At 30.0% G+C, this 23,414-nt stretch overlaps 3 protein-coding genes and 1 long non-coding RNA gene across 21 annotated transcripts in view; 3 read left to right on the plus strand and 1 right to left on the minus strand.

The window, feature by feature from the left end:
- Positions 1-12: 12 nt before the first annotated feature.
- Positions 13-1,446, minus strand: LOC122576023 (39S ribosomal protein L21, mitochondrial). The gene is made up of 4 exons (XM_043745727.1): positions 1,300-1,446; positions 754-900; positions 329-649; positions 13-251 (listed from the first exon to the last, which is right to left on the minus strand). Exons 1-4 carry the CDS (start codon positions 1,397-1,399, stop codon positions 151-153), a joined length of 669 nt encoding a protein of 222 aa, XP_043601662.1. The 5' UTR covers positions 1,400-1,446; the 3' UTR covers positions 13-150.
- A 391-nt stretch (positions 1,447-1,837) lies between these two features.
- On the plus strand, positions 1,838-12,880 carry LOC122575377 (cholinephosphotransferase 1). 8 transcript variants are annotated; one of them, XM_043744201.1, is made up of 11 exons: positions 1,838-2,213; positions 2,538-2,685; positions 2,869-2,991; positions 3,068-3,171; positions 4,131-4,265; positions 5,162-5,296; positions 6,019-6,150; positions 7,318-7,476; positions 7,559-7,684; positions 7,770-7,908; positions 11,457-12,880. In XM_043744201.1, the coding sequence occupies exons 1-11, from the start codon at positions 1,977-1,979 to the stop codon at positions 11,531-11,533; spliced, it is 1,515 nt and encodes a 504-aa protein (XP_043600136.1). In that variant the 5' UTR covers positions 1,838-1,976; the 3' UTR covers positions 11,534-12,880. The 8 variants fall into 8 exon arrangements, with proteins under 8 accessions (XP_043600136.1, XP_043600137.1, XP_043600141.1 ...); XM_043744202.1 differs by lacking the exon at positions 11,457-12,880 and adding an exon at positions 9,030-10,024; XM_043744206.1 differs by lacking the exon at positions 5,162-5,296 and having other exon boundaries at positions 1,840-2,213.
- A 1,231-nt stretch (positions 12,881-14,111) lies between these two features.
- On the plus strand, positions 14,112-17,912 carry LOC122575378. The gene is made up of 3 exons (XR_006319411.1): positions 14,112-15,640; positions 15,705-15,804; positions 16,073-17,912. It is a non-coding gene; the product is annotated as an uncharacterized LOC122575378 (long non-coding RNA).
- Positions 17,913-19,832: 1,920 nt separating this feature from the next.
- LOC122575916 (MAP kinase-activating death domain protein) overlaps positions 19,833-23,414 on the plus strand; it is a 41,631-nt gene continuing 38,049 nt past the window's right edge. For 10 of the 11 annotated variants that reach the window (XM_043745415.1, XM_043745422.1, XM_043745418.1 and 7 more), the window contains exon 1: positions 19,833-19,933. The gene's annotated coding sequence lies outside the window, so the exon portion shown is untranslated. Of the gene's footprint in view, positions 19,934-20,155; positions 20,305-23,414 lie in introns of those variants that run through there. The other variant, XM_043745416.1, reaches the window with a different exon arrangement.

Below are 23,414 nucleotides of genomic sequence, written 5' to 3' on the forward strand. Positions count from 1 at the left end.
AAACATTAGAGATATTAGTAATTTTGTTTATTATATTTTATAACAATTTAAATAAATTTGAATTAACATTAATAGTAGATTTATTTCAGAGGACTGAAATCAAAAAATGTTGTTGAGTGGTATGATACTGTACATTATGCTATTTATTATTTAATATATTCTATCTAAGCCTTCAACTTCTTTCTTTTTGTTGATATCTCCATTTATAATTATAGAGTTTATTCTTAACATTGTTCTAGGTATTCTGGTAACTGAAACAAATAGATGTGTTAAATGGAATAGTTATACAATGTTTTGATTATAGCATTAATTACGATACTGTTCTTACAGTTTAATCTTCTAAACTGTTTTCTTGGTTTCATTCTGAAATGACTTATAGTGTGAGACAAAGTTTTTTGGATTATAGTCGCATTAACTGACACCAATTCCTTATTCAGTATGGGTCTTCCAATGAGTGTGAAATCTTTACCACCAACCAATAATACTTTTTCCAATTTTAATTCATCTCCTGGTTGAGGTGGCCAATGACCCTGAATGGCTATAACATCACTTTCCGTGACTTTAAATTGCGCTCCACATAAGTGTATGATCGCAAATAAGCGGCCAACCGAATTAGTAGCTATTTGTCTGTTAATTTCATTGATCACATCTAAAAAGAAGAAGGAAGCTATAAAATTATCTAAATAATATAATTAAGAAATAAATTTGAAAATACATTTCACTAATATTTCTATATTTATTATATATAATTACCAGCAGCTGCCTTTTCTTTTTCTTCGTCATAATTTTCAGGTATTTCTTCTTGATAGCTTGATTGTGGTTTAAACCAAGGTAAACTATATCTAATTCTCTGCTTGCGATAAGCATAACCAGCTACTTCTATCTCCCACAATTTTAATCCTGTAATAAATAATGCTTTTTTTTGTATTTTATGCAAACTTGTTATTTACTTATCCTTAATCGTTAATTTTTATGTTTTTCTAGTATACAAATCAATATATAGTATAATATACAAACATATAATATTGATAATGGTAATAGTAATAAATAATCTAATAGGAAAATGTAATACAGTAGTAGTAATACAGTATTTATATTTTATAATAAACAATCACAGAATGTATAGTTAAAAGAACGATAATTATAAACCATTCAGTGTGATGTGGTTTATTAAAAAACTACTATTAACATAACGCTTTATAAATTACATCAAACAAATTTCAGGTTACATAACCTAAAGTTTCATACAAATAAAGAAGCGAATCTTGTATTACTTTTACGGAAAAAATATTGACAAACCCGGATAATATTGTTTGTTTATCGAAGCAGGAAGAATCCTTCTAATACAGGTATTTGTGGCGAAATTAAATAGCCTGCTGAAACTACTGAGTGCCGCCATGATTTTGACTACTCGCTTTAAATTTGATAACTTAAAAGTTTAAGAATTTGAAAGAATAATATCTAAAATTGTAGACACATTTTATGAAATAAGAAAATAAATATAATAGAAGAAAATAGAGATGTCTTTCTCAATAAAAGATATAAAAATAAAATATAATTATAGGAATCCGCGGCAAAATTTTAAATAGCAACTTTTAGTATATGCATATATTTTTATCTGAAACATTTCTTCTCTGTCGAAATTAGAATATTTATATAAAAGAAATCATCGTTAATGACACATTATACAAATATTGTAATCTATAACGTCTTTTCCGTGAAATTTTTCATATAATACAAGTTGTCAGTGTTATAGTTGATGTATAATTTTAAAATGATATTTTGCACATGTGGAAGAAATGTAGTATTTTTGTTGATTTGGTTGTAGTTCCGGTTGGAACTAGTATGTGAAGAGATGTCGTACATGTTGGCGAACAGTTACTTGTTATGGTTAGCCATTGTGTTTTGAGGCATCGATGACTGTTGAAGTATTATAATCATTCTTAGTGTTCTCAATAATTCGGCCACGTCGAATTATGCAGTTTTATAAAGAAAAGCTTCTGTCACCTGGGCAACTGAAACGTCTCAGTGAGCATAAGTACAGCTGCACGACAAACAGTCTTTTGGATGGATTTCTTCAACCCTGGTGGGATTGGCTTGTTAGCAAGGTTCCACTTTGGCTTGCACCAAATTTAATTACCATCGTGGGACTGATTGTCAACATCGCGACTACTTTGATCCTTGTATATTATAGTCCAGATGCTAAAACCGAGGTATCGTTTACATAACCTATTTTTCGTACTTACACATCATATCCTGGATGACAGTGTAAAAGGTTGTGAACTTGAAAATTTGATACATATTCGATATAAATGTAAAAAATAGAATTGTCAACTTTTACAGTTTTACATAAAATCATTCGTTAGAAGAAAATTTTATATGTAATGGAGTATGACTGTGTATATGATGTTTGTACAAAAAATCTGTACTCATGAAAACAACATTTTTTTAAATAAAATAAATATCTATTTGTTACTTTAATATGTAGATATAGCGTTACTTTAATATATAGATATAATATTACTTTAATATTTTAGGCACCTAGGTGGGCTTGTTTTTTATGCGCACTTGGTTTGTTCATTTATCAAAGTTTAGATGCCATAGATGGCAAACAAGCCAGAAGAACAGGAACTTCGACACCATTGGGTGAATTATTTGATCATGGGTGTGACTCCATATCAACTGGTATGTTGCTTAAGTTGATAAAGCCATGTGACCTTTAACTTATTATGTTAAAAATCCATATTAAAACTAAATATAGTACCTCTATAAAATAGTGTAGAAAAAAATCTTTTTTATATTTTATATTACATGACAATGTTAAATTTCTGTTATCATGAATGAAAAATTGTGTTTTTATTTTTCCAGTTTTTATTGCTCTATCAGCGTGTATAGCAGTACAATTAGGATATTATCCAACATGGATGTTTTTCCAATGCTTTTGTGCCATGACACTTTTTTATTGTGCACATTGGCAGACATATGTTTCAGGTAAGAAGTTTATAGATGTTAATAAGGATGATTTTATTAAATTTATTTATTTCACAATGTCATTGTTTTTAAATAGGTTCTTTAAGATTTGGCAAAGTGGATGTCACAGAAGCACAATTTACTATTATAATGATTCACCTTATTTCTGCAATATTTGGGCCACAAGTATGGATGATAGAGGTTGTATCTATTTTAATAATTCTAATTTTATATTTATATAACTTTAGAATATCTCATGTCAATCAACAAAATTATCTGATGTAATTTAGAAAACATTTTATGTTTAAAATGTTTCATTAATTTATTTATTAACGATTTAAGAGACGCATAGGTTACATAATTAGAATATCTTATGTCAATTAATAAAATATAACTTTAACGTTATACTTATATGTTATACTGGTTGACTAAGTGGTTTACCAATTTTTTGAGATACACAAATTATATAATTAAGTAACTGATTGTCATAAGATATTTTTTCTTTCCTTATTTTTAGTTATTCAAACAAATATAAGCTTTTTTAGTATTAAGATTATTTAGTCACAGAAACTCGTTCTTAAGGCATAGTATCAGAATTTGCAGTAAATTTAGGGGGCTTATAGATATTCTGCATAATTACATTTAAAAACATCCTGTATTATAAACTTTTATAAGATATTAAGAACACCAATATTGAATCTCTTTTTTGAGTACACTATATTATCATTTATTCATATTAAGTTCACCATGATTTTTCATTCAAACCTTCATCAAATGTTATTTTCTACTTTTCTTATTATCTATCTCATAATTTTCTCATGTTTGTTATATACATTATTATGCCATATATACATAAAATATAAGAACATCATGTATTATATGCGTATGTGTTATATTTGTTTGTGTATTTTCAATTCATTTCGTCAATTTATGCACTGGATAATAGACGAATAGTAATTGAACAAATTGTAATAGTTAAAAAGTTAACTAATTACTCAATTTCTAATCTAACTGAAGATTTTCACTTTATGCATTAATGATTTTTGTATATAAGGAAAAACTAACGTTTCTAGTGAGTTCTGCATTTTTATCTCAAGACTCATGTTTATAAAAAATTTGAGAATATCTTTGCATGAGTCTAACGAGATTATTTCTTACAGATACCATACATAGATGGTTTTATGTTTAAGTATTTAATAGGAGTTATGACAGTAATTTGTGCAATGGCAAACTTATATTTCATCTTTTCGGTGATTTTCACCGGAGGAGTGGGCAAGAATGGTTCAACTGTGGCTGTAAGTTAGTCAATTAGACTTTTGTTTTTGGAAGTATGGAAATGGGAGCAGCATGGCATGAGGAGCAGCGCTGAAATTACCTTTTTTGCTATGGAACTTATTGTAACATGCATTTTATTTCCAAATTTCTTACTCATTTGTTTCCCTTCATCCAATTCTTTCTTACTTTCCTGCATCACATTGTTATTCATCATAAGTGCATCATAACTTACATTTGTACCTACAATTGTCCATCAAGTTCATTCATATAGAGAATATATTAAAAGGTATTAGTAAAATTTATGATATAATAAAGAAATAATATTTAGAATATATTCCTGTACTGTGCAAGACTATGTGTAAAAATTCAACTTACTTTTAATACTTGGAATTATGCTTTTGAAACAATTTCTATCAGAAAATGTTCAATAAATAATAATAAAATATTAGATGATATAATATATATAAATTTATCATTATACTATGTAAATGCCTTAAAATTAATATATACTTTTAAAATAATGAGATATAGTTTAACACTAGAAAAATTTACATTAACTCCAAACAGTAAGCACACACATAAGTATGTAATTTAATATAAAATTTATACTTTGTATCATGATCATAATTCATTGGTTCAAAATGTAATTTTTCATCTCAATTATCAGTTAAATTATTATAACGTAAATATTTAGAAATGCAGGTAGAAAATTGAGTAAAAAAGCAGCTCCTTCGTGCCTGATGTTTTAATTTATTATTATCTCATGTACTGTAATGGGCCACAAGTGGAACTAACTCATATTGAAAAAAATTGAGAGTTACATAGAATAAATGTAAGATGCAGAGTAAACTTAGGTTAAATTTTAATTGCATTTCTGCAATTTTTATAACGTGCGAGATTTTATGCGTTTGTTTAGATACCAGTGCTTGGTGTAGGCACAATCAGTAACTACGTAGCAGTATTCTTTTATGCAGGCTACATTCATGTATTCCTTGAATTCTGTAAAGTCTTTGAATCTGGTGGGATTGGAAAGAATGGTTCCACAATTGCAGTAAGTTTCAAAAATATAAACTCATCAGTTGTATATATGTAAATTTTCCATCATTAGCATAGTAATCAGATCTTTCTTCTTTTATATTGCTTGCCTATCTAGACCATCCAGTTATTGCTATCCATGTTAAAGGACAATTTCTGCATTACTAAATCTTATTTAATAATCTATATGCACATTACTTTACTACAATAAGAAATTCTTGTATGGTGTGCAGGCTATGAAAAAATTCAGCTTATGTTTTAATATTATCTCCAAATGCAATCTCTCTTATGCAAATTTACCTTTCATTTTATTTAAGTGCTTACTAGCTATGGAGTTTTGCCATTTTAATGTAAACAAATAGTTAGCTGTGTTGAATAGTGATCATATTATCTTTACATTAAATTAAAAAAATAAATTTCTTAGAAGAAAAGTAATATTCATGAGAAAGAGTATGTCAATATTTTGTTAGATGTAAGAACTTTAAAATAGATTTATTTTTTTTTTGTTTTTTATTAAATTAAAAAACGAACAAATATTTTATATGAAATTAAAAATACAAAACCTTTAATTAAATGATTTTAATACCTTGTAAAGTCACACAAATTACTTAATGTATATGTATTTTGAAGATTTGAAATTGTTTCAAAAGCAAGAAGTTCTCATCGGTATGTAATGAAATATGCTAGAGATGTGTTTAAAAGTAACTAATAAAAAGGTTTTTCGTGTCGCTTGCACAGTTGCCATACACTGGCACAGAGGTCAAGGTGTTTCCATTATGGGCTGCTGTGGGCATCGCTATTTTACTTGCACAGAGCAGCATATCCGTCATTCTTGCCGGTGGTGTCGGAAAAAATGGCTCCACCGTCGCAGTAAGTCAGTTCAAAAGTAATAAAATAATTGTGTAGTGCACTTTGCATTTTATTTTCATTTAGGCCCATGTCATAAAAGAGTACTTGCTCTCTTACATGTAAAAATCTTGGCATATATAATATATTAACATAAAACATCAACTATCTTGAGCATTATTGCTTAATATATATTGTCTGATGTATTCGAAATTATAATGTTAAAAATATTTGTTATCTTTGATCAAATTAAAAAATTAAAATTTAATTAATATGCTATTACGAGATTGCAGCACAGGACGAATATTCAATATAACTTATTGTGTCATTTGTGTGGGTCTAAAATTTGCAAGAGCATCACACAGAACTGTTTACTGTATTTTTATTTCCACTCTGGTTAACACCTTTTCCTAAATATTTAAGGATCTGTATTGATACCCCATACATATTTTCTTCTTTTTAATATTCCTATCCATTGACTACTCCTTTCCTTCCACCAAATACCATTTTAAGAAATTGCATGGATCCTTAGAAGTATATAATTTTATATAATTAATATAATAATTTAATTACTACATATATGCTTCTTTGTAAACTAACTTAGTGACTCTTTATGTACTTAGATGATTTTGATAATTAGTATAACAATCTCAGTTACTATATGTTTTACTGCAACTAACTCTACATGAACTCTAAATAACTTTGCATTTACTATGTGTGTTAAACCTAGGATCTACACATTGTAATGTATTATGTTTCTTCCTTTCATTTTTATATTTATTAATGTCTTATAGAATTTTATGTAGTCATATTGTAAACATATAGATGCTTTTTTAGCATTTATAAAGGTTTGCATTTTACATTTGAATATACAAGTTGGACTATTGGTCCATCATATATAGCATGTAGCTTTATAATAAAGATGTAACATTTTAATTAATTATATATTATACAAATAAAATTTTAGTAAAAAGTATAGTATTTGATGTTTCCATATAAAGCATATTTATATATTGTTCCTTTTATTAGAGATTGAATATTTTTAAGTAATCTTTATATTGTTTATTATCGAATACTTAAACATTAAATTATAGGTACATATTTCATTTATAAAAATATATTACATGTTCAAATATTTTTTTTGTACCATTATTGACCATTGATGTCTTCATAATATTTATTCCATTTCAGGGAACATCAGTTTTATCTCCAATTATTCCATTTAGTTTCGTGGTAGTACCAGCTTTTATAATTTATAGAAAAAGTGCAGAGCACGTTTATGAAAATCATCCTGCATTGTATATACTTGCATTTGGAATGGTTGCAGCTAAAGTTACCAATCGACTGGTGGTATGTATATTAACAATCTAAATATCGATCATTTTATTTAATTTTTATGTTCTATATTCCATAGTATTGTTATTTATTATAGGTTGCTCATATGACAAAAAATGAAATGGAATATTTAGACAGTTCGTTGATTGGACCAGCAATGCTGTTCTTAAATCAGTATTTCAATTTTTTTATCAAAGAATATTATGTTCTTTGGTTGTGTTTTGTAAGTCTTCTAATTTTTGCATAAATTTTATTGAACTTCTTTGAAATATCATTTTTATATATTTTACAATTATATGTGCTTTTAGATTTGGGTTACTCTGGATTTACTACGGTATAATACTCAAATTTGCCTTGAAATTTGCGATTATATGAAGATCAAATTATTTAGGATACCACTAGGAGATCATCGAACTAGTCTGGTTTCTAATACAGCAGAGAAAAATGGTACTAACAGGTCCCAACGTAATAGATTGCAAAAGAAACATCACTAGGATTTATTTGTGATAATAAATGCGCTGTATGGTTCATTTTTTGTATAAAGGAGAGTTAACAATATAAGAAAATATAGAGATTTGATAAATTTTGTTATATCACAATTGTATATATACAAAGTTCAGAATAGTACAGTTCATTTATTATCACATTAATTTCTAATCGCCGCATCTGATTAGTATTGAACATAAATAAAAGGTCTCATCAACATGTTGGTTGAAAGTTTCTCACTGCTTGCCATCGATTGCAATCAGTTTGTTATCGACGAAAAAAGAATATATCATCATGTACCTAGTGATCAGAGTTACGATTAAAATCGGTAAAATCAATAAGATACATGAAACAATATAAATACAGGAAGTGATATATAACTACAATTAAAGAAATATAGAAAAAAGACATGACATAAACTTTAAGTAACTTTATATTATTGTTATAAGTATTATAGCAATTTAATTAAATCAGTGAATGTGAATGATTTATTCAACTTTTATTTATTAATAACTGTATGAAGTTTATGTTTGGGAATGACGCAATTATAACGAACATTTGTTCTTTTTGCTGACCTTTAGATTACAAGAAAAATTTTTGAAGATAAACGAATTTAGAGAAGACGTTTTAGACGAATTTAGAGAAGTTTTTACTTATAATTATTAAAAAGAAAATAAAATTACCTGATTGTTTTTTCTTAGAGGTTGTGTTTAATGATATTGGTTATTTTTCGATTGGAGTACTAGTCATGATCTCATATAGAATATATTAGTAGTTCATTTACATGTTTGAAATTAAAGGACAGATAATTATTTCCTTTTAAAATTACAAATCTAATTTAAAAATAACATATATATACGTATTTATATAATACGAATATTCCGATATTTCCATAGTCAATTACAAAATGTTTATAGTATAAGTAAACTACCAAAGATAGTTCATTTGAGCTAAAACGATTCAATCTATGATTTATCTTATTCTTTTTTAAAAATTTCAATTTTATATCATTCAAAAATTATAGGGAATTGATGGAATGTTACTGACTAATCATTTTGTGTTTTGAAATATTTTTTTTTTAGTAAACATCGGTTTCTAACGAGTAAGGAACTATACGAGGAAAGGTACATAGCACAGGAAATATGCATATTGCTCAAGCAGTATGTAAATTGATATAATGTATTCTTAATTTACAATGATTTACATTCAGCTCAGGTCCGTGGCCTTAATATGCGCTTATGATTGCAACTGTATGAGATAGTTTTCCAGGTAGAAGACAAAATAGCTGAACAATTTTTATTTAAGATGATTCTGCGTATATATTCTTATATTTATTTAGTGTAGCGCATTTTTCATGGTAAAATCTCTTTTGTTTACAAGACGTATAATATATAGATTCAACAATATCAATTATAAAAGATAATAATGCTTTAAACAGAAATTGTTGCTAACTATGTGCAGTAAATATACATATTTAATTTTTAATACATTGTAATCTTTATGACTATTGGAAAGCAAATTTTTTATATAAATGTGCATCACATAATAAGCAATGGATCATATAATTTCGAAACTAATTACAGTATAGATCATTAAAAGTTATTTTAACAGTTATTTAAAGTATATAAATTAAACAGAAAGATCAGTGATATATCTATTATAAAATTTGTGACGAGTAAAAAGTTGTGAAGATTAGTGATATATCTTTAAAATATAAAGACGTATCCTTTCACTACATTGTATTTTAAGAAATATTCGGAGCTGTTCAAGAAATGGTTTTTTTACAAACATAGTTACGAGCAATCTAATTACTGTGCATGAAAAGTTATGCAAGGAAATTACTATTTAGTTCAAACGTTTCATTATAGAGTATTACAATTATATAATTCTGTTGTTTTACAAAAGTTTTGAATTTTTACAAGATCATTTGAGATTTTCAGAATGACAATATTTCAATGAGACTTTCCTGCAACATTGCCTGATAAAATAAATAATGTATCTAATAATCTAATGTAACGTATCTTGGTTTTTGTTCACAAAATGTAATATACTTTCCTGATAAATAATTTTCGTATCACATGCTATCTTTTATTTGTGCGTTTTCATTGAACAAAACTTGATGTAATGGTCAAAATCTTTGGAGTTACGTTCCCATTCTCCTATCTTCAGATTTAATCCGTGTTAATCCTTCCAAAATGGCTTGCAAAGGTGATACTTTCAAATAAATTCTAAATCTTGCTTTCTAAATAAAAAACATACCATTATAGTTTTCAAAATATTAATTCGCATGCTGCATTATTCTATTTTATTTTAAATGTTTGTATTGTTCCTTGTAAATTTCATAGTAGCACATTAACAATACCTGAATTTGTACTTTTGCAATTACATTAACCAACAATAGCTTGAGAAATTGTTTTTGCATTGAACCGCATTATTAACATTTAGCATGTTTGTGGAACTTTTACACAAGCCCACATTTTATCAATTCACTAATTGATAGTATACAAAATCATATCGTTTATAATTTCATTTTGTGAATAATACCTAATACCTATTTTCTCATATAGCAAAATGTTAATTAAAAAGTATGATAAAATAATGCGACAAACACATTATTCAATATTAAAATATATGAAGAACTATTATCGTTTTAATATCTTATTTATGTTTTAACATCTTATTTTTGATATGATAAGTCGTAATAATATGTGAGATATAGATACAAACATTATGAGGTACGTAATAAAGCAAGTAGAGAATTGAAGCATGTGAAGATTGCATTTGCATGACTCTGCTTGTTTGCTTGGTCCTAACGCCTTGTCGAACGCGTTCAGGATGTTGTACATCTTTAACATTTTAATTTATATAACACAAACCATTTCAATATAAACTGTACAAACTATAAGAAATCAAGAAAAAAACTTCTGAACACGGTCGTTAATTGATATACATATGTATATACGAAACGCTGCCAAGTATGAAGAGGGAAAGGTTTTGGCAATTCTGTGCTACTTTATCTCACTTTTACCAAAAATACAAGTATAGAACTGATTACGATATCTTTTCAATCAAAATTGCTCTCATTGATTGCCGAGCCTTAGTGAATATTAATGTAATGCGTGGTCTGTTACAATATTGGGCATAATATTTATTTAATATTAGGCAGTGTTATAATGTGTTACTATATTTAGTATAACATGTTAATCAAGTATGTGCGAATAACAAATTTTAATATTTTTATAGTTTGCTATATTTTAATAATTTTAAGTATAGTAATTATTTTAATGGTTTTCCACTACTATTCTATTACTTATGTCTTATGTTTTGTATACCACTGTAATTTGGATTTATATCTTGGATATATTTTTTAAATTATAGATAACAGATGCAAAACATTTAAAAGAAGATTTTACGTTTCTTTAAATTATTCACAATGTAACAAGATATTCGCACATGCAGAACGTCAATGTACTTTATTCGTTGGTATGCATGAATAGTTCTGTTCACAGTTCGCGCGATGGTGGAACAAGAGCCTCTGTTAGACGAGGATTATCATCACGGATCTGATACTACCCTCGACCTATGACGGTTGAAATTCATCAGCGTAAAGATAATTATTTCGAAACGCAGGGTTACGTAAAACTTTCTTTGCAACTTTTATCATTACTCTTTCATTGCCCATTAACAAGTACAAATACTAGTCTCTTTCTAGAATGAAAATTAATGTATTATACTGTACATTAGCAGTATTACAGTTTCACGTGGCCTTGATACCCATCTTGAATCATAATCTTATTATGAAATTTGAGATGCTGGATAAAGGAAAGAGTATAGATTATATAGCAGAACGAAGCAGGGTAGTTACATTATAGGAAGTGAAGTTTAAGTAGAAGAGAAAGTTTAACCCTTAAAAGCTATTATCGAAATTTCATTTTAGTATTTCAGTATTTTAATTTACATGGGCAAAATTTCACATATTGTTTATTTTAGAAATCAATAAATTACCATTGAATATTGGATGAAAAGTAGACATTGTTGCAATGCTATCATATGATAGTATTAAAATAAAATTCGCACAGCATGAAATTTTATATATATTAGCCTGTAAGGGTTAAAGAGTCCTCTTCGGCGTAGGAGAAAATTAAAAATGAAAATTCTAATTTTATTGATAAGTGTATCGTGTTGTTCGAAGCTGTTCGGTTCAAAGATTTTCGATGAAGTAAGATAAGAGTATTTCCTGTGATAGTTTTATAGAGAGACAGCGAAGTACATTTTCATTATTGATGATCAAACAACGAAGGACTATAGTTATTCTTACAGAATCGGAGACATTTCGAATTGTAAGATAAGATTCATGTATTATTGGTAACGTTTGAAAATTCGTACAATTTTATAGAAAGATATAGAAAGGATAGAAGAACTTAAAGAAAGTAAAGTGGCTTTCTTTTTGAAGAAAAATTGTTAAAAACAATCCTAAAGTGGATAAGGTGAACATTTTTGAATGTTGTCAGGATGAAATAGCATTTAACACTAGCACACTAGCGTAATAAAGAGATACTTGTTCGTTTTTACTAGTTGTACGACTTCCAGTCTTTATCAACATTTTTGTAATCTCTTAAATGGAGATGATAGTCGAATTATTTAACCAAAATATTAACGACGTCACAAATGTTAGAGAAAAGAAATAAGAAGGATAATAATAATAGAAATAAGTTTGTATAAATAAACAATTTGTAATATATTTATTTAATAAGAAGTAAGATATGAAATTTTACCAGATTTAATTTTAAGTTAACGTTAAGTTCAGAGAAAAGTTATAGGTATTAATTATATGGCAAATTATATCGGAAGTTTTATGTTTATAGATTCTATATACTGTAAACTGCGATCATTGTAATTTATGCGAACAAATAAAATTTTAATTGCCATTCTATTACTTTCTTATGTTTCTTTTTCGTTTCGTCGATGAATTTCCATCAATGTCTAGTGAAATGAATTTTGTCGAATCGTTGAGAATATTTTCTCGCGTTCGAAAGTGGAACAAATTCGAATAACGATTAAAAACTGGTTCAACCCTCGCGCCGGAAACTGGGCCAGGAGTAATCACTATTTCCCGGGAATTCGGTCACCCATAGTATTTCATGATGCCTTGTAAAAATATCCTTGGGATAATCCTTGCAGGAATGTACTTTACTATAATAATTTACCACCTACGATCTAATATATATTGCAGTTGAATATTTGTTTAGAAAATGAAAAAAGAAAGAAGTTTAGAAAAAAGAAAGCAAAGAATGCTTATGAAAACACATATAAATATTATTTTCTCTTTCTATCGATAATAATTTTGTTTATTCACTGTAATTCAATAATTATCTAAAATCTATTTTACAACAACTTCGAAAAATTTCTGGGAATTGGGAGATAAAAGAATATTTGATTTTATAATCAGGGAAAAGCGACATTCGTTTACACAGCCTATTGGCAAATGAAATATTAAAATAGCTATTTATATAAATTTTAATTTTTCTCAATAAGCATGTTAAATTCTTTTACTTAAATTTGTAAAAGGAATATATATATATATATATATGTCTTATCGATTTTTTCTGTTTGTATATCTCCAATCTTCATTCCAATAACATTTTATTCGCCATTTTTCTATTGGGAATCATATTTTATCTGATAGTACAAAGATAGTATCTTTGTGAGACACTCTATATAGCATGTTAGGCAATGTTACATTACGTAGTAGTGCGATATTGATCAATCAGATGGCACGTAACGTGTCCCTTGATCCCTAGGTGTATACTTTCTTTGGGCCAGTAAAAACGTTAGGGAAGTAAAATAAATGCTCGTACCATGCCGCAACAATGAAATGCATAATCAATGAAAGTGCATTACGTTCCCACATCTTGGCTCTTTAGTGGCTCGTTTTCTCTCTTCTCCGCTTTTCACGGAGTCCGAAGACCTCGAAATTTCGTGACCGAGCTGCGTATCACCTCCTACCCTTGTTCGTCTATTCGACCTGGGCCACGATCTGAGACGTTTCCCCTTCCCCAATATCAAACACACAGGAACGTAATATCCTCTTCAAGGATCCTTGGTGTTCTTAAATTCAATCATGGTTGCATTCTAATGAGATTATGAGACTTTCAATCGAGTTTGAGGGAGTCCAAACCTGTTTCACGGTGAAATTAATTAGAGCAGTAATGGTAAATAAATGGTTTTACGGGTTATCGTAAATGTTGGGCAAATTGTGCTGCAAATTGAAATTTAGCAATGAGAGAGTTTTCTGTAAATTTTCGATCATAGTTTTATTCGTTCGGTAGTAAATTACAGATGTTTCATGTAGCGTTATATTGTTTTGTTAATTCTGTGAGTTACGTAGTTAGTATTGCATACGTACTTGAGATTTTTGGTTCAATTTTTAATAACGAATTGGTAGTAAATTAATTCTATTTATTTATCATTGAACTATATGAATTTTGTTCATCCCCCGAAATGATTCGATGTTTTTATACAAACATTTTTCATAAAATGGCATATCCTTTTTTGGACATACTACTGGTGAATGTATGCGCATGCGCGTCGGACGATAGGGGTAGTAAGTAGAAAAGTCGAAGTTACGATCGACGTGAATCAGTCTGTGTTCGACGACGTCCGAGCGACCGTTCATTATGATAGTATTTTAGACTTGATAGTAAATAGACTTTACACGTCTTTATGGATTGATAAAGTCTTTTGCAATAGCTTAAGTTGACAATAAAAGGTTTCACCTAATCATACGATCTTTAAAAAAATCATGTACTTCCACAAAAATAAATGAATAATAATAACAGCTCTCTTCTATTACTATTGTTACTAATACATAATAATTATTCTAATAGTATTATCAATAATTACAATATGAACCATTTCATACTCTCAAGCAATACCACAGTAATACTATACACCACTATACACAAAGACAAAAGATATCTTCTTCTTCAGTGCACCAAACGTCCATTATTTTATATTCAACCTTCTTTTTTCTGGCCTCTAGTTAAAGACACCTTTGAACTGACAATTGAACGGATTGCTCCACGTAACCTTCCTAAGCAGTTTGAATAAAATTTAATCCAGTCAATATCGACTATCGTTTAGTTTCGCATAAAGGATTCCTGTTGAATTTTTAGATTCTACAGTGACGGATAAAAGAAAATTTTAAATTGATATGTTTATTGTTAATAACTTTTGTACTGGAAATTTTTTATCACATTGATGACTGATATATTATATTCATTAATTGTTCCTATCAAATATAAATCCATATTGTAAAATGGTGCTTTTTTTTTTATTAGTTTATTTTTCATGGTGCCTTTTTATATCTCTTGTCTTGTAAATTTTCCTTTGTCCGTCACGGTACGTCCCTGTTCCTCTACCACCTCCACGTTTCCCGAACATCCAGCTAAGCCTGTCAGCAGCGTTATTGATCCAGCTGGTAACGGACCGCGTCTATGCAATGAGGCCATCTATTCCCGAGAATCGTATATGTATATAAGCTCGCTGGGCCAAGCGTTCAGGATAGCCGTTCAGAAGGTGCTAACGTCGTATTACGTAGACGGCGACATTGCTTACGTAGACCGTAATTATGTTAGGCTTACCCACGCCTGTTTCTAAGTTTTATACGGTTACAGTTGACAGCCTCCTCCAGGTGCGACTCTTTCTTCTGACAATTGGGCTTTTTCGCAGACATAAATCTCTCTTGTTGGTTTCAGTGGGAGAATTTCGAAATGTATATAATTAGAGAGTAGGGGAATTATTGTGATAATGCTAAAAATTTAGGATCAAATGTACTTGAATATAAAAAGAAGTAAGGTAATTTTATATCCTAACCTCCTAGGTAACAATATATTATCACAAATTTTTATTTTCTAAGTCACTCTGTTACCTATTTCCCTGCAAAGCTTATTAAATAACAATCACCTTTAAAAGTATTCCTTACTTTACGATCTCGGGGAAATTCTAAAAGACATCAATGTCGTTTCCACATTTTTATAATGAAATGAAATACCGTTCCAATTCCACGTACATATATGTAAAACTATCGTAATGTTCACATTCATTTCCTAATCTTTATTTTCAGGAGAAATTTAACCATTTCAATATACTTTCCCAGTACAAGTATAATGGTTACAAAAAAATATTGGCACTCTAGTACATTTCTTACAATATTGAGGTCTCCATATTGAGTAATTAGGTACAAGTATATTAAATTTCATATCATTCTGTAGCACTTTCGTATGGCTGCAAAAATTTCATATTATGAAAATTACATGAAAAAGACTGTTTTATTTATTAAGAAATAAGTGTGCGTAGCCAGTGTACTTAAAGTTTCTTTATGATAAGACAATTGCGCTGACTTGTGAACGAGCGTTTAATTGACCTAGGGGGACTGAAAGGGGTCCCGGTGTTCCATTATGTACCGGCAACAATCAAATTTCGAAACTATTAACAGGCATTGAAACGGACACGTACACGCGGTCTGATGCACGCGTGTGTACGCGTCTAGGTGAAGGATAAGTGCATTAGACGAGGTCTGATAAGCTGGTGTGCGCGTGTGCATAGTAAAAGTGGCGAGGAACAGTAGCGGCAATTAACTCGCCAGCTGGTAGGCTATAAAAAGCGCAATTTCATCCAGCTCGTTGCAATGTAACCGATAATTACAAAAATTTGTACTTCTTATCGGTCCTTCGTTTGTTTCTTCGTCTCAATTTTTTAGTTCATTATACTTTTCCCCCTTCATTTTGAAATGTATTTTATTTGTCGTATATGTTATATAATATGTAACATTATAATATTACAAGCGCGACACGGGATTCAACAGCCAAACTTTCTCAATGTATCTTATAGGTACAATGAAGCGGAAAATGTTATATCGATCATTTCAAACTTTACTAAAATGTTATTGTAAAAATACGAAAGATACGAAGAAGTAATAAATTGTTAAATTAAGAATTCTTCTAATAAAAGACGCCGAGGGAAAAGAAAACGAACGTTATTGTGTGTTTCATCATTATTAAATAATTGCATATTATAACGGTGAAATAACAAAAATTCCTTTTAATTATTTAAGAAACATATGCAAGTGTTAGGTAATGTATTGATACTGTATTGATTTATTGAATGTATTGATTCATAATTTTTTGTTTTTAGGGATAGAAAAGACGAAGAGAAGAAACGAGAAGCGAAATGAAAAGAAGAGAAGAAAGTGTGGTGAAAAGTGTTTGCTTCTATCGTAGAAGGGTGTGGATCGTTCTTTTTTTTTGTTTAGGTTGCTACTCTGTAAGGACTTCCCTTTTCGGGTTCCCCTCGCGTAATTTCTGAGCGGGATTGTCGAGAGAAAAGTTCGTCGATCCCAACGGACCAGAACTAAAGGCTAAATTTCCGGCTAAACTCTCGGTTTCTCTTATTCTCTCGGATTCTGAAGTATTCGCGCTTATTTCTTTCGACATTTATGTTATACGTGTTGCATAACTTTTGTATTTGGTTAGCTAAAAATTGGCAAAAATAATATAATAGAAGTATAAATAATTTTTTTTATAGATTATTTTGTATAGATCTATTAAAATATAGTGTGACTTGCAAAAGATATTTTTAAAAATTGCTAATGAAATATTTTTATTGAGAAGAATGATGATAAGAAAGATGACTGAAAATGTAATTCAAGGAAATCCATCCTTTTAGTGTGGTACGTTAAGAATTCTTGAATAACATATGTATGACTCAAAACTTTTCCTTTCTACGGTTTCCTTAACTGTAATAAACACCTCCTCTTTGCATGTTCTTATTAAATACAGTAAACACATTTCTTTTGTACGTTCTTCGTTAATAGAATATAACAAAAATATGTACTTTTTTAATGTCTCTCCTTTATCCATTTTTCTTAAAGAAACTCTCAATGGAAAATTTGTATTGAAAAGAAGTAATAAAAAGATACGAATGAAGTATATTCTGTAATTCATTTTATACCTTCTTCTACGTTTCCTTTCATTGACATTGAAAAATACGAATGCAAAAGTAATTGGACGAAGAATTGTTTAATTTTATAGACTAAGAATTATTTTATTTGTGCACAACTTCTGTCCCAGGGCAATTAATCAGGGCATCAATTTGAAGTAAGGTAATTCAGAAGTCCTTTAATTTCTTCTCTGTTCTATGTCAAGGTAATGCTCGGATTGCAAGTGTTACCCTTGAACTGAATAATTAATTTATCCCCATCAGTTAATTAAACAGCAGTTGCATTGGAAAGTAAACTTCCCATCATTGTTGTTGTTTAAACATTTAAAATCGACGCTTTGCAAAGTTCTTCGATCAAAGCCGTCACCTACTTTCACGCTTAGCCAATTGCTCAATCAGCACGCAGCAACGTGTGCTCCTTTGATGTTATTATACAAATTTTTATCATTTACTTTATTTTTCTAAATTTGACTAAAAGCTAAAAATTGGTACGAAATATTGAAATTTTCTTTAATTTCCCTATTTCATCATTGTTTTTACCGAATCGATACTTTGCCAAAATTGTATACAATATGTTTTAACAATTGGTTTATATATTTCGAAAATTATCGAAATATATTTTAAGAAGAATTTAATTTCTATTATTTTTAATCTCACATTAGGAACAACAGTAAGAAGAATTGTTTTAACGATAATGTGTCAGTTACTGTCAAACGATTTGATGTTAGTACATAAAAAGAAAAGGTGTGCTCTTTGTACAAGTATTTGTGAATGAGTGTTACCCTTAGCTACTGCTCAAGAAAACACCCTTCAACTCTTTCAGTCGTATTCTGCTTTTCAGAGGAGAGAATCCAGAATTTTCCTCCGGTTATTAATCTCAATTAAAAGATACGTATAATAGTTTCCCCAGGAAATATATTCAATCGTTATAATCGTATAATATTATATTTACCATTGTAATTACTGGAACAATTTCAGACATCTGGATTTCTTAAGGAATTATATTTAAACCTACCAATTATGCAACATTGTTACATTAATTCGAGTACATGTTTCTAACAGCCTTCATCCTTTAAAGTTGTATATTCAAATACGCAATCCAATTACACAATATTAAGTCAGTTTCAGCGCTGTCACTAAAAATGCATAAAGAGTAAAATTCAATCTCTTGTTTTCCTTACTGCAAATTCTAACTTTCCGTACTAGAATGTATAATCTTTTCATCCCTCTCAATAAACTAACTCTAATCCTTCCAATAGGTGTTCAAAATTATCGAGGAATTATATTATTAGAGTCGAAAAAAGTCTACCACTCACCTCTTTCTTCTATCACCAATTTCCTTCATTCTTCATTAATTTCCCTTAAATTTCACTTTTGAATGGAGATATAATTCGAATTTTGAAATAAGAACGAAAAAATTGACGATGTCACTCCAGGAATCTAGTCTTCAAAATATATTAAATAAACACGAACTAGCTATAATTCTACGCTATAAACGTAAAATCTATTACATAGAAAACAAAAGCTTAAAATCTGTTACATAAGCATAATTCAATCTTATCATTTTATCACATAATTCTTTACCATTCCTCTATCCAAAATCTCCCCATCTTTCTCCTAGTTTCCCTAAAATCCAAGTGTTATCCAAAACACCTACTCCAATGTCCACGAAAACCACCCCAAAACTGTATCCCGTAGAAATTCACCTTCTGAATCTCCAAACACCGTCTCTTAGACCCTATCGATCGGAAATTTCGAAAGGGCAATTAAAAAGCAAGGAAAAATGGTCGGTTCCGGACAGACATCGGGAGTTGAGGACAACTTCGTGTCCCTTTCCCGACGCAAGTGCCGCCCCTGGTCGCACGCCTGCCTAGTAGCCTCGTCGTGAACGATCGCCAGTGTAGTATCGCCAGTCAGGCGATACGGTGTGCGGCCTCGTGCATGAAAAGCGGCGATTTTCCACCGGGATCCTCGTTCTAAACGACACGTAAGTTCACCTAGCAGCTATGCGTTTCCAATATTTTTCAACTTCCTCGACGATACGTCGTTAACTTATTACATCCAAATGTAAAACTATCGATTATACAGTGTCGCTAATGCAATATAACGAGTGACGTCGTTTAGGTCGCGTGTAACTGGCTCGAAACCTTGTTGAAATTGGCCAAAGTTAAGCTATGGAAGTGAATGCGTGTTCCGATCGACTGTCGTTCTAAGGATTGAAGTATACAGTGGCTACAAGAAGCGTTGTTCTTATCAGGCTTTATATTTCGTTTTCATAATATCGAATTTTCATCCCGATGCGGATATTTATGCAAATTCATACTTTTTGTGGAGATGATTAAAAAACGTGGAATCTAGGTAGGTGATTTTTCTATGTACCAAACATTATAACGATTACTATATTTTCTTTATTTTTTATATATCTCTGCACACTACATTCTCGCTACGATGCATTATATGCATTTTTGCACCTTCAAATTCCCCATAAATACGTAAAAGTCCGCAGTCTAATCATGAGGGAGTATGTACTATCATACGATACGAAATTTAGTATAGTTGGATCTACCTAATTAATTACTATGTAAAGTGCTATAATACATACAACGGTGTGTCGATACTTTTCATAGCCACTGTATGAAGATGAAGATGTACTCGTAAAAATTGGTAGTTTTTCGCTCGAACACGGACGACGAATGATTTGAATGTAGAAATTATTAATTAAGAATTAAGTATTAGCAATTCGAAACCATCTTATCGCTGTAAATTTTTCCACAGTGTTATTATTGTCTACCTGATTTGAGATATACTGCTCTGTATTTTTGCGCTTGGTGCTTTTTAGCCAATTTATTCGAATTTTAATGATTTGATTTGACAAGTGATTTGATTAATAAGGAAGATATTTCAAATATATTCATACTGATAAAGTATTGAAACTACAAAGTAGCTTGAATTCAGGTAAAACGGCTAATGTGAACGAGGTATTACACGCGACCTAAACGATGTCATTTACTTTTTCTCACCAACGACGTTGCACAATTTCGATTATTATATACATCAGGATTTAGTAAATTAATGGTATATCGTTGAACAAGTTGGAAAATATTGGAAACGCAAAGCTGGTGGATTTATACAGCGTCGTTCACCGCTGGCATTGCAACGACTCATTTATTAAATCCGTTTAAATTTTGCTATTCTAAATTTATTAAGTTTCTGAATTTTTAATAATGAAATAAGTACGGCTGTAAGTACTATATTATCAAACTTGCTGAATTTTAACGATATGAAATGTTAGGAACGTTGCATTCCTTGACTGCGTACGACGTGTTCGTTGGAATCGTTGTTCGATGATGATATTCGACGATGAAAGATTCTTATCCTACATTCTATAAGCTTTTGAAAAAATTTGTTGGAATGAAGAGATACGAGCCGAGAATTATGTATATAAGATTGTCTGAGAACGTTGTAAAGCTTCTGTTACCTGGAAGTGTGCTACGTGTTCGTTTTGCAAATCGATTTTCGCAAATCGATGCAAATCGACGTATTGAAAAACTGATCTTACAAAATTGACAAGTGGAAGTAGTTTGATATATAAATATCTTGAAAAATTCCTTGGTCGAACGAAATATTCCAATTTATTGGAAACGTTCCTATCCGAATAACGTTTTGCAAAAGAATCCATGGATAAAAATTACGTATGCAGAGTGAAATAAATGATACCACTTTGGTGTCTTATTTTTCCTAAAAATAAAACATTATATATATATCAATGTATATGTACCACATCGAAAAATTCCTGAAAATTATTTTCTTCTGCAACGAAATGATTGGCGTTTCAAATATTTTTTACAAGCGATAATAATCCGACTTCTGAGGAGTTCCGAATTATTTTTAGCAAGTATTATCACAAATGTATATTTATAAGACCATTTTTCATACTTAAACAGAGTGAAATACGTTACCAAAGTGAGACCACTTATTTTAGCGTCAACCTGTATATAAACATTTGAGTAAATCTTCAATTATGTATGCGAACTCTGCTGCTACATGTACTCTGATTTTGCAAGTCGATTTTAAGGGTTTGCTAGATGATTTCCATGGTAGGCATAGTTCGATGGGCTTCTGATTAAGATTTTGTTATCAATGGATTGGCTGAAGTCTAATTGCTGTCGTAGGTGTCGATTTGTGTGTTAAAACGTGTTTTGTTTGATCACAGTGTTATATTAGCTGGGAATTCTTGGAAAGGGTGAAAACATAAAGGGATGAAGCATGGTAATCTTCGATCGTATTCGGTCGTATGTATCGTTTGTTACATTTTCGTGTATTTCTATGCTGAAAGGTTTATGAAGTAGTGAATTGCGTTGGAAAAAATGCTTTGTAGTTTGATTCGTATTGAAACGTTGATTTGGAATAATTGGACGAACGTGGAAACGTGGATTCGTCCATTGAAGAAGTGAACTGGTCTATTCGCTTGGAACGATTTCCTCTTGTTCACTTCTCTTTTATTTCTATTTAATCATATTTATTATATATATACAAATTCCTAGAACTCATATGCAAAATCACTTTTCATTAAGAACTCTTTTCCTCCGAATTTTAATGGAATGATTCATAATGTATTTATCATCACTTCATATCAATTCCTTGCTTATTAATTATCTGAAAAGGTAGGATTCTTAGTTTGAAATAGTCTAGGAAAAGATAGAATAAAATAAACGAAAATCCAGTTATTCAGAGAAATAATTAATAGTAGAAGAGAAATAAAGGATATTGGCAATAACCTTGGGTATGGAACAGATCAACGTGTTTGTTTGTGTTGATTTATTTTTTGTCTATCAGTTGTCTGCAAAATGTAATGTTGAAATTTCTAAAATAACTTAAAAGAATGCAGAGCAAAATAAATGAAAGTGCTCGAGAAACGAGTCTAGGATTGCTAAATCGACTCATTGATTGCCCCCGATCGATATAGAGGAATCTAACGCAATTACTCGACAGATTGTTGAAATTTCGTAGCTTTATTCTAACGAGGGTAAATCAATGAATCGTACTGACAATTTTCGATAATTTTCGACGGTTCAGTAAGCACAATTTCCACATTTTCCTACAATTGTACAAGTCAAATATTTGTTATCAGTTCTTGTAATATAATTTCTCTGAGTCTTCCTATTTCGAATTTTTGTTGAAATGTCCAAGCTGTATATGTAAATTTTCAAGCATAGTACCGACACCGTGATATCTCGTATTGCAATTTATCTCGCTCGAGGTGACGGAACGGACCGGAAACGGGACGTTCTGTAGCGGAAAGTGTTGTTCCGAACGTATTATCCTTTTCTCACGACTAGTAGAGAAGCTTGCGAGCGTCCAAACCACGAAATTAAATGGAAAAAGTAGGTCAGAAGGACGGAAAAGACGCGAAAATATTTTTGGCATCTATTCGAGGATATTATTCCGCGCAAGCTCGTGCGATTCTT

Source organism: Bombus pyrosoma, linkage group LG15 (genome assembly GCF_014825855.1).
Source record: "Bombus pyrosoma isolate SC7728 linkage group LG15, ASM1482585v1, whole genome shotgun sequence".
Lineage (NCBI taxonomy): Eukaryota > Metazoa > Arthropoda > Insecta > Hymenoptera > Apidae > Bombus > Bombus pyrosoma.